Below are 12,010 nucleotides of genomic sequence, written 5' to 3' on the forward strand. Positions count from 1 at the left end.
CTGGGAATTTCCAGGGATTTTTTTTTTTTTTTTAAGGTAGCAGAAATAAGATTATAAAATACTTCTCTAACCCAAGCAGGAAGACTTGGCCTGAGGGCAAGCAACGTGAGGGGTCCATGCTTGGCCTTTTCTTTGGCTGTCTCTTTCAATAAACACAGGGAGTCCCTGTCTCCGAAAGAAGTGTGCATAACTTCACTGGGGCAGAGTCAGGCCTCCCCTCGCCAGTGCATTCTCGTTTTGTGTTGTGTGAGGCCAGCACAGCATCTTGAAGACAGAGCTCTTCAGTAAACGTTTGCTGAACTGAAAAAGCCTATGGAAGGGATGTCCTGCGCAAAAGGGAGACTCAAGCCCATTGTCAAAATTGCACGTGCTGCCACGCCTGTAGAGTGGGTCTAAGTTAGACCGTGAAGAAGAGCTGTATCTGCACGTCATGAGTGTGAGATAAGTCGTGTCCCGAGTGACAGGTTCTTCGAGGCATGCGTAAACTCACCTGGCTCTAGATGTTACAGTCTGCCTCATTCATGGGCTCATATATTCCTTTATTTAATGGATATTTATAGAACTTTTATTATATACAAGCATTGCCTTAGGGAGCTGAAAGGAGGATTAAAAGATTGGTAGAAATTGTCCCGGTCCTCGCAGAACTTCTAAAATATGGGAAGCTAGAAAAGGAGTTGCCCTTGCTTTCTGAGTTATTCAGTTCTTCCTTTTGCCCCCTCAGCAGTACAGCTACTATTTTCATACACATCTGCTATTGCATTTATCACACTACATGATATAATCGCTCATTATTTATCTCTCCCATTCAACTGCCAGTCGTCTTCTCTTTTATATGTGTCGCACAGACCCTACAACACAGTAGTTGCTCAGCAGTCGGTTGCCGAGTAAATGAATCACCACACAGGCATTTGGAACCCAGGGCCAGAGGGCAGGGCTATAGATTGATGTTACTGAGTCAGTAAGTGATGACTGAGCACCTACTAAGTGCCAGGCACTGTGCTACTGCGAGAGGTGCAATGATGGATTCTGACAAGAGTCTCTGACCTTCAAGAGGTAATAACCGTTGAGAACAGTCAGGTAAGTAAGAAATGAGGCTGTCGCAGTCCAGGCCAGTAATGATAAGGACTTGAACTAAGGAAAGGATGTGGGGATGGAAAGAAGACAATGAACTTGATGCGGGGGTGAAGGCTGAAACTCTGGGAGGAAGCTCAGCAGTCATCCACACAGAGGGGAGGAGATGGTTGCTGTCTTACAAGGGGCTGGATTCACCAGGAAAGGGACACAACAGGAAGAGAAGTCATTTGAGGACAGAGTCGTGGTTAAGGGACGGGAGGATAATTATGTCTACAGTATACGGATTTACTTGAAACATATCTGTGCTGTAAAGATTGCCTGTACTGATGTCTTCCTGCGCTGGTGAAACTAACAGGGTGATACTTTCCCCTCTTCTCGTCCATTAGAGACGGACCCCAACACCTGTGCTGGAGCTGGTCAGTTTTCACGGAGGGAATAGCTCTTTTAATTTAAAAAAAAATAATTCTTTTCTGAACGATTAATAGCAAAACGCAACCTGAAAACAGACCCATAGATAAAAGGAGAATCTGAAATTAACTGGTTCAGCCCCTCAATTTTTTCTTACCAGTTTTATTGAGATACGATTCATACGTCATACAGTTCACACACTTAAAGTGTGCAGTCTAGTGGTTTTCATACATTAATTTTTAAAGTTGTGATAAGATACATGTCATAGAAAATTTGCCATTTTAACCATTTTTAAGTGTACAGTCCAGTGGCATTAAGCACATTCACAGTTCTGTGCAACAATCCCCATCATCTATTTCCAGAATTTTCTCACCCACCTAAACAGAAATTCTGTCCCCATTAAGCAGAGCTCCCAATTCTCCATCTCCCCCCTCCTCCTGCCTCTGGTCACCTCTAACCCACTTATTGTCTCTATGAATTTGCTTATTTTAGGTACCTCAAAGAAGTGGAATCATAAAATATCTGTCCTTTTGTGTCTAGCTTATTTCAGTTAGCGTAGTGTTTTCATAGTTCAACTATGTTGTAGCCTGGGTCAGTTACTTCATTTTTGTGGCTGAACAATATTGCATTGTATGGGTGTACCACATTTTAAAAAAATCTATTCGTTGGTTGTGGTTCATTTCCACCATTTGGCTGGTGTGGATATCGCCGCTCTAAACACTGGCATGCAAGCATCTGCTTGAGCACCTGCTTTCAGCTCCTTTCGGCATATGCCTAGGAGTAGATATGGTGATGTGGTGACTCTATGTTCAGCCCTGAGTTTTATAGATAGACGTGGCTCAAGGACCTGCAGAAGAGCCACCTTGCTCTATAACTTTTCCACCAGGCTCGTAGTTTATTTTCTTTCTTTTTTTTTTTAAAGATTTTATTTATTTATTCATTCGACAGAGATAGAGACAGCCAGCGAGAGAGGGAACACAAGCAGGGGGAGTGGGAGAGGAAGAAGCAGGCTCATAGCGGAGGAGCCTGATGTGGGGCTCGATCCCAGAACGCTAGGATCACGCCCTGAGCAGAAGGCAGACGCTTAACCGCTGTGCCACCCAGGCGCCCCTCGTAGTTTATTTTCTCACGAGAAAATGCCTTATCCATGGTTGCACAATGTGGTCTGCATTAGAACTGCCAGCAGTGCCGGTAAGTTTACACGGCTACATCCAACCATTGATCTCCAGACTCAGAATTTCTGAGGGTGGGACCAAGAATCTGCACCTTTAACAAGTTTCACTGGTGATTTTTTGAACACTTAAGTGTGGGAACCACTTGAATGGACAAAATTCAATTCAACAAAGGCAGACTGATTCAACTTTTCATGCCACTGAACTCCATCCACCACTAACGTAACAAGACTTCTGAACTGACATTAGGAATGTGTACAGGAGGAATCAGTTATTCAGAGGTTCTCGCTGAAGAGTTTTTCCTCAGCTGCAGGAGTTTTTACTGTGTTGTGAGTTACTTTCTGGTAACATCTTATCTACTGAATGCACAGCATTTGCCTAACCATGATCACTGTCCAGTTACAGGATCTGATATTTGGGGAGAGGAGTCCTTCTCCGCATGCCTTGGGTGCAAGGATATAATCCGGTTTCAGCTGTTGTGTGTTTGGGGGGCATATGTGGAACTGTCCCAGAAACAGCTCGTCCCTGTGGCCATTGTACAATCCGTGACAGCAGAGGAATTGAAAAATTAAGCTCACATCAAAGAAAGTTTAGCTTTCTGTTTTGAAAGCCGGACAACAGACCCCTGTGCTAGGAGAATAGCTCCTCGATTTGAAAATCTCACCATGCAGTCATTGGAAGTTAGGACTCTTCGATAACTCCAAGTCAGAGGGAAAACTAATCAACCGTTTAGTGAGGATGTCAGGACAACCGATTTCTTCTGTGTGACACTCCTAGTGTCACTGCAGAATAGCCTTATGACATGACTGGCCTCTCTGAGCAATATCATCATCCCCCAAGCCCAGGAGTTTCAGAGCAAGAAGGGTTGGATCTGACGGTCTTTGTGTAGTTTATCAGTTTGACATGCCTCTGTTTTACTGCTTTCTTTTAGTTGACACACCACCCCCGCCTTATCATGCCACGGGAGCCCCAGGGACCCAGAATGGCCGACCCGTAGATGCCACAGCCGATAGTCATTTAGTGCTGTCAATGCCTAATGGAGGTAAATTGGTAGATGAATGGCTCAGTGTAGCTGTTTTCTGGGAACATTTCCTGTTACCCCAAAACAAATCAAATCGCAAAACAGAACAAGATGTGCTAGCCTGCTGTGTCACAGGTGTGTGAAGGGGCAGGTAGCCAGGCTTTGCACTTTAACTTGGTATCCTCAGCACCATAAATTGTTTGTCTATCATCCCGGTTACTAGAATAAGTAAAGTTTTTATTCTAACCTCACATTTAGACGTTTGTAGGTCTTGATGTTTAGTTCAGAAATGGGTAGTTGAGCTAGCAATTTTGTCCCAATTGTGTTTATACTATAGTTTTGTTGTGGTGTCTTTGATTTAGCTCAGAGGGGTGCTCTTAGAAATATACGTGAATATGCAAATAGGGCTTTTACAGAATTTTATCTGTTTCTTAAAATAGGCTAGATTAATAAATGTTGCTCAATTTTAATGTTCATATAAACCACATGGTGATCTTATGCAAATGCAGATCTTGATTCCTTAGACCTGGGGTGGGATCCAAGACTCTGCATCCACACAGGCTCTCAGGTGAAGCAGAGCCTACAGTTCCAGGAGCCACACTGAGCAGAGAGGGCCTAACGGAGCTTACGATTTAAAGTCTGCCGGCGTGAAGTCTTTCATAAGTAAAGGTCCGTTTGTAAATCAAATAATAGCCCCCTAATTTATATTTCATAAATTTATGTTTTAGTGCACATAGGAACACACTCTAGCTACAAGAATTACTAGGATAGTCGAAGAAAAGAAAGCTAATATAATCAGTCAAAAGACAGAGAAAGAGTGTGCGTGGCAAAGGAAGAACTCTGAACTTTGGTTGGTTACTGGCAACTTACTTAGCTTTGAAAAATTTGAAGTGAAAACATAATATTCATGGATTTCCTAGTGAAACACACAGCTGTCTTTAAAATATTTTATGCCATATAAGTACTCCATATGTATACGGTGGAGAATGTGAGTCTATGTGGAAGTTTTTCTTTTTGTCTTTCTTAAATAATTTAAAGTCCTACCCAGTGTTTTTGATTTGGCTCTCATCATATCCAAACTATTATTTTTCTTCTTTAGTTTGTTAGAAAATGATACTCTTGTCACCTGGACTCCGTTCGGTCCAGTGATAGTAATACGCCATCTTTCACATGTGGAGAGGAGGCGACCTGCTCCCTTCCTTGGAGCTGTCTCCTCTCCGGGTGATGGCATTTACATCGATCTGTTCCTATCGTTGTTTGTCAGACCCCCTCAATACTATTACATATGGTTACAAAAGCTCTGACCATGGGAGAGTCACAGGGATCGTGACCTCTGTGCCACACGTGTGGTGACCAGATGAGCTCACCACACAGATCTTCCCTCAGGCGACAGGTTTGAAAAGATGACAGAGAGCATCCTTGTCTCGCAGCCCCCCCCTTCTGGTCAAACGGCATGAATGTAAGTGTCCAGCGGGGATCCTGAGATGGGAAGCCGGGCATGACAGGAGTGATGTGCTGTCTGGTTCTTTTTCTTCCAGACTTTCGGCCCGTTTGCTACGAGGAGCCACAGCACTGGTGCTCAGTCGCCTACTATGAACTCAACAACCGAGTTGGGGAGACGTTCCAGGCCTCCTCCCGAAGCGTGCTTATAGACGGATTCACAGACCCTTCAAATAACAGGAACAGATTCTGTCTTGGACTCCTTTCTAATGTAAACAGGAACTCAACAATAGAAAACACCCGGAGACACATAGGAAAGGGTAAAAGCACATCTGTCATTCCTTTCTATGTTCCTCGGCGCGAAAGCGTGGGGAGAGAAGGCGCGGATTGGCCGCGTGAGCCGGCAGGACGGTGGCAGGCTGGCGAGCCGGCGGGAGGCGCCGAGGCTCGAGGGTCGTGGTCTCCGCTCTAGGTTCCGCGTAGCATCTTTCGGAGGGTGGCGTAGGATAAGTATTATGAAGACAGGGTAAATGTGAAAGCAGGATGAAATTATTAAATAGAAGTACATGAATTATTTTCGAATTGCCTGAACATGCTAAATAAGATCACTTCGGAGGAGGAATTCTGGCGGGGTGATTATATGTGTCGGGTAAAGTGACCTCTGGAGACTTAGAAGCTACGTAGTGAAAATCATGACTATTTATGCAGGGAAACCTTTGGTAGCGATTGGGGTTCTCCTGTAGTCAGGCGTTGTAATGAAGCCAGATGGGCACAGGTCTCCCTGAGGTCTGGCCCATGAAGCTTTGAAGCCTGTCTCATCAGCGTGATCAACGGTAGCAAATCCCAGCTGAGTGTGAGGCCGCATTGTGGGTCTTTAAATCCTTTTCTTTATATTAGAGTAGCTGGTAGTGTTTGATATCTGGTTGTCCACTAGTATGTCAGACTACCGTGGAATCAAAAGTGTACAGAACCTTTAGAGTCATTTTACCTTTTCTCTCTCCATCCAGCCCTCAGACCACCTCAGGAAGGTAGACACAAATCTTTTCTTTCAAATTTCCAGGGGAGACTCATTATTGTACTTGGTGATACATTCTAATATTCTTCCTAACATACCTCCTAAATGTCCCCTGTCGTAGAAAACCTACAAGCCATTGATTAGAAACAGGTCGAATTTATTCACTGATGTTCTAATGGTTTATTTATATCCTGTATTTTTCCATAGTGGCTTTGAGGTGCCTTATAGGAAACGTTTGCAGTGAGATGATAAATGAAAAATAGAAAATCAGAAACTGGGGGCTGGGGCCAGCAAGGAAGGAGACTGCAACTAAAGGTTAGCTTTGTGGTTGTGATTAAAATGTGCTCTGGGTTTCCTGACAGGGAGGTCAAAACATGGAAACACGACTGTAATGTAATTTTTATCCCAAAGGAGGAAACATAGCCACTCTTCAAAGGAAACAGTACTTTCCCTTTGACTGAATTCTTAAATAAATTTCTCAGGTACTACAGTTTTACGTTCAGATAATTTTGTAAGACCCTTCAGGTGAAATCTAAACGTAATATTGTGGAGCTATGTGCTGAGGGGCTTTCCAGATTGGTCTGCGTGTGAGCTTCTGCTGATGGCACTTGATCCAGAGATAGAATTCAAACCTGAAAGGAGTGTTGAAGGCCTTCTGGGAATCTTTCTGCAAGTAGCTTGTTGAAGGTGCTGCTGATGCGGACGTGGGAGTTGAGGTTCTGCGAGCTACTGGCTGAGGGCTCATCCCCACGTTAAGAAACCATAGGAACAAGAGCCAGGACTGACAGCCTCTTATGAAAACAGGAAGTCCACCTAAGTGCTCACTGGGTGGAAGGACACTCCACCCTCATGCGGTCCGCAAGGCAAAGTGCGTTTTCTCAGAAAGCTGTTTTGGAAGTGCTTTACTGAGGAAAAAGTTTTTTTTAAAGGAGCTATAAGCCATGCCATGAAGCATGGGGGAAAAAATTGGCTTAGAGTATTTTTAAAGGAAGAGTTATCAGTCTTTTATGAGGTCAGGGGACTGTTTCTAAGGTGCTCCCTAGGATTATTTGGTTTTGAGCAGTATGGCTTCCTGGAACACCAGCCTGAATAAATTTGCAGCAAAATGCCTCCTAAGTTAGTGAATGAGTGAACTTGTTCTTTGGAGTTAATTAATCGAGACACTTAGATTTCAGAAATAGGCACTCATCTCGCAAATCTTTGTGGAGCATCTGTTCTTAGTCAGACTGTTCCACCATTAGGGATGCAGCAGTTGGAAACAAAGAAACAAAACAAGAACAAAAAAAAATCTGGCTTTCATGGGTTACACGTAACAAAGGAAAGACAGAGAATAATGTTATACGTGTCTAAGGATTCGTCTAGAGGAAAACACAGGAGGGGAGAGATTGGTGAGAGCTTGTCATAAAGTAGAACGGGATTACCAGGGAAGGCTTTCCTAACAAAGTGACATTTGAGCAGAAAGAGAAAGGGAATTAGCCACATGGAGGGGGAGCTTTCGAAGTAGAGGGCACAGCAGGTGCAAAGGCCCTGAAGCCTGCCTGCTATAGCCATTGTGAGAACAGCAGGGAAGCCAGGGTGAGGGGAATAAAATTGGTAAGGGAGTGGGGAAGTTGTAGAAGAGGAGGGGATAGGACCAGGTCACAGGAGTTTACAGGTCTGAATTTTCACTTTAAAAGGACTCTCTGGCTGTTATAATAAATTTAAACTGTTCATGGGGGGAAGGATGAAAGGTTTAAAAAACATGCAGCAAAGAGAAAACTGAAAGGTATATAACAAATGTCAGCTTTGATTATTTCTGGGCTGTGCATTTGTGGCTGAGTTTTATTCTCTGCATCTCTGTATTTTCTGCATTGTCTCTCGTGGACTTTCTTGCCATGTGAGGATGGGAGAGGGTGGGACGTGGCCCCTCGGGGCAGGCCAGGATTGCTGCGCGGTGCTGAGAAAGAGGCATCACGGGGCAGCCCAGCCCAGCAGAGCGACTGCGTGCGAGTAGTGAGGTGGGCCGTTCCATGGAGTTCAGTTGGGCCCCAGCCTGTTTGTTCATCATATTGTCCGAAGAGACTTAAAGTTATCAGATTCAGGTTTGGGGGAATGACCTTGCCACCAGCCCAGGGGAGGCTTTGTGTGAATTCAAGGAGCCCCTTTCTCAAGAGAAGTTACTGCCATCTTCTGGCGAAGCTTTATAATGATGACATAGATCTTTTTTTTTTTTTTTCTTGTTGATAAACGTATTTATCAGAATTATATTGAAGAACTTCAATTTCTTACTTGTAATAATAATGATCCAAAACATGCCTGAGTAGGAAAATCATAAAACTAGGACTTAAGTCCACTAATTATGTATCAACAAAGGTGTTTTTTTTTGTGTTTTGTTTTTTTCATGTAGTGCTCTGTGATTCAGTACTTGCGGATAACACCCAATGCTCATGGCAATACGTGCCCTCCTTACTACCCATCACCGGGCTAACCCATCCCCCCACCCCCTCCCCTCTGAAACCCTCAGTTTGTTTCCCAGAGTCCATAGTCTCTCAGTGTTCGTCTCCCCCTCTTTTCCCCTTTCTTCTCTTGATGTCCTCCGTGCTATGATGACATAAATCTTGGAAGGCTACGAGGCACGTCCTGGCCGTACAGTGCACAACAGCAGGCCTCGTCCTACCGAGGGCCTGTCCTCTGAACCAAAGCCCTGGCGCGGATCTGGAAATCTGTGCTTTTATATTATTACTTTTCTCATCATACATTAAAACATTTTTTATTTTGGAAAATGTCAAACACATACAGAAGTGGACAGAATCATGTAATGAATATTCATATCACCATCTCCAGCTTCAGTAATGATTCACATTCTGTGCGTTCTTTTCCTCTATCCCTGCGCAGTATTTTTGCAAGAGTATTTTAAAGTAAATCTCAGACTTCGTATCCTTTCTTCATAGATTTGAGTATTTATGTATCTGTATAAGGGATTTCTAAATAAAAGTACCGTTATTACACCCAGAAGTAGGCATTTTCTTAAAGCTCCAAATGATCCTGATATTCAGCCTTGTTTTTAAAACGGTGTGCAGAAGACAGGGCAACAAAGGCAAATGGAAGGTCGATCACAGGTTCACGATAAGGTGGTGAGTTCATGTCAGGAAGTCTGGGATTGTCCCAAGGGGAGTGAAGAGGCACCAGAGTCTGAGCAGGGTGGTGGGGTAGTGAGATTTACTTTCTGTGCTGGTGTTCGTCCTTCCCTCCCAGTCAGCGGGGGACCCCTGTGTATTCCTTCCATTCTGGGACTCCGACTTTCTCTTCCTTCTGTTACAGTCCAGAGCCTTAGAACCATCTCACCAACGTAAGTAACCCTCCTTCCTCCCCATCTTTCCTGTCATTTCTCTGTCATTCAAGACTGTGGAAGAGGACCCAAAGGGAGCACACTTGCAGTCTGATTCAGCAGACCCAAACAAACCCTCTGGCCCTAAGTAACCTAATAACCTAAGTCAACCTGGGTTGACAGGACTCCATACTCCCTCATCTCAAAGAACGCCGGCGGCAGTCGCGCTCAAATGGGAAACCCAGATAGAGAGGGATGTAGCTCGAGATGTGTTGGAAGAGCTTGCCTGAGGACCATATTGCCCGGGTCCCCTTTGGCATCTCAGGAGGGGCATTATCCTTATTGCTCACTGTTCTCTATGGAGATTTTGAATCTAAAATACAAGTCGTTTAAAGCCACTGTTTTGGCTTATCAAGTGGATGCAAATAAAATCATTTGCCCACTTTTCTTTATTGTTTTTAAAGGTTTTGTTTATTTATTTGAGAGAGAGAGAGTACGAGAGGGGAGAGCATCAGAGGGAGAAGCAGACTTCCCGCTCAGCAGGGAGCCCAATGAGAGACTTGATCTTGGGACTCCAGGATCATGACCTGAGCCGAAGGCAGTCACATCAGCAACTCAGCCACTCAGGCACCCTTCACTTTTCTTTAGATGCCACTTCTCTAGCCAAAGCCCAGCCTCCTTCACACTGGGGTTGAGTTCCACCCTTGTCCTGCCGTCCAGAGCTCACTCAGGCCTCCATGTGCTCATTGCATTGGCTCTGCACCCCCCTTTTTGCTCAGCACACTAAACTCCTGCCTGTCTGCCCACGCTCTTCTCTGCTTTCCTTACTCTGCCAACTACACTGTGCTTGCAGATACTACTTTCACAGGATTGAAAATCATCCCCTAACTAAAGACCAGAGTCAGATAACAAAAATCCGATTTATTCTACTTAGTAGGTTCTGGGCAGATTATAAATTTGAATGTCATTCAATTCAAATACATCCTGAACACTGGGCCATCTCATTCTCTGGCTCTTTCCTCACCAGCTCACCCTCTTTTTGAACAACCACAACCACCGCAGGGGCAGGCCTTCCCCGGGAGCTCACGGAGACTGGGAAAAGAAGTCTGCCCGTATTTGCCCCAGCCTCACCTCCAACACGTCAGTGCAGCCAGGTAGCTATGTCCCAGCCAATGAGGACCATACCACCTGCTCCTCCTGGCCTGGTGTGGATCCCAGGCTGTTCAGGGAGAGAAGGGACATGAGAAAGGAAAGGGAGGGAGCGGAAAGGTGAGACAAAAAGGAGAGGAGGCCCGTCCAATGTTGGTGGTGAGAGGGGGCGCTGGACTGAGCATCGAATGCTATCCTTCCGCTCTGGGACTCCTGACCAGTCTCCAGTGATGTGGCCGGAATACACAGGGCTGAAAACCATTCTTTTCTAAAATTTTATTAAGGGAAAGGAGATGGGAAAAGGAAACAGTAAGTATGCTGGGAGGCGGTCACAACTAATGCACCGTCGCCCCGCGTGCTCCTTAGAACCCGACAGGGGCACCCAGCAGCTGGCTCTCTCAGTGAGGTTTCCTAAATGCACAGCTATGCAGAACCCCCTGGGGGTCTGTAAATGCTATTACGTAAAAATGGGTCTTTTCAGTTTGAGGAGATCCAAAATCTATCAGTCTACGTGTGTTCTGGACCATTTCTACGAACCCCTTGTGACCGAATGGCGATCGTATTTGCAATCACCTTGACACTTAATGCTGGAGAATTTTGCTTCTGCTGAAAGGCTGGCGGAAAACTGGGCTAGGATTGAATGCTCACTAGACTAGAACTACTTCGCTTCATCTAACCCCAGTCCCTTGCTACAAATGTACGTTAAGTCTTAAACCCAGACACGTGAAGGGAGAGTGTCAACTCACGTTTAATCTGGAATAAAAATTAGTGTGGGCAGCACCAATCTCAGGATGATGTTTTGCTTTTTAAGTCCAAAAATACGAGGTGAAGTAAAATAAGCGACATTTTGATCGTGAGTCTTTGTATCTGAAAAGGTGACAAGAATTTCGTTGTTCCTAAGTAAAATAAAGAAAGGCATTATTTCTGTGATCTATAATAGTAGGTGACAAGTTCTTACATGAAATAGATGTCTTCGAGGTATTTATTAAGACAAATGGATTCGAATTGTGGTTAAAATCAGATGTAAACTTCATTTATTGTTACCTCCAAAGTGGGTTTAGTGTATGCACTTAAGTGACATTTCCATGATATTAACTGTACCCAGTTTCTATTTTTTTACTGATACATGAACCTGAAGGGCCCTGTGCCTTTTCCTGCATCGTATATTTATTTTGCATCTAGAATTGAGAGCTTACTTTCAGAGTGAGTAAGCATGAGATCGAGAGTGACAGAAGGAGCAGTACACGAGCGCCTCAGCGGTCATCGCAAACGTGGGGTGCAGTCCACTTTTATTTTTTATTTTTTTTTAAGATTTTATTTATTTGACAGAGAGAGAGAAAATGAGAGAAGGAACACAAGCGGGGGGAGTGGGAGAGGGAGAAGTAGGCTTCCCGCTGAACAGGGAGCCTGATACGGGGCTCGAT

The 12,010-nt window shown here is 44.5% G+C and overlaps 1 protein-coding gene across 9 annotated transcripts in view; it reads left to right on the plus strand.

The window, feature by feature from the left end:
- Positions 1-12,010, plus strand: part of SMAD9 (SMAD family member 9) — an 85,051-nt gene that overhangs the window by 64,423 nt on the left and 8,618 nt on the right. For 5 of the 9 annotated variants that reach the window (XM_057309155.1, XM_057309144.1, XM_057309149.1 and 2 more), the window contains 2 exons: positions 3,586-3,696; positions 5,214-5,435. In XM_057309155.1, the coding sequence (XP_057165138.1) occupies positions 3,586-3,696; positions 5,214-5,435 (333 nt within the window). The remainder of the gene's footprint in view (positions 1-3,585; positions 3,697-5,213; positions 5,436-12,010) is intronic. The other 4 variants (XM_057309160.1, XM_057309159.1, XM_044381778.3 and 1 more) reach the window with 1 other exon arrangement.

Source organism: Ursus arctos, unplaced genomic scaffold, assembly GCF_023065955.2.
Source record: "Ursus arctos isolate Adak ecotype North America unplaced genomic scaffold, UrsArc2.0 scaffold_10, whole genome shotgun sequence".
Classification (NCBI taxonomy): Eukaryota; Metazoa; Chordata; class Mammalia; order Carnivora; family Ursidae; genus Ursus; species Ursus arctos.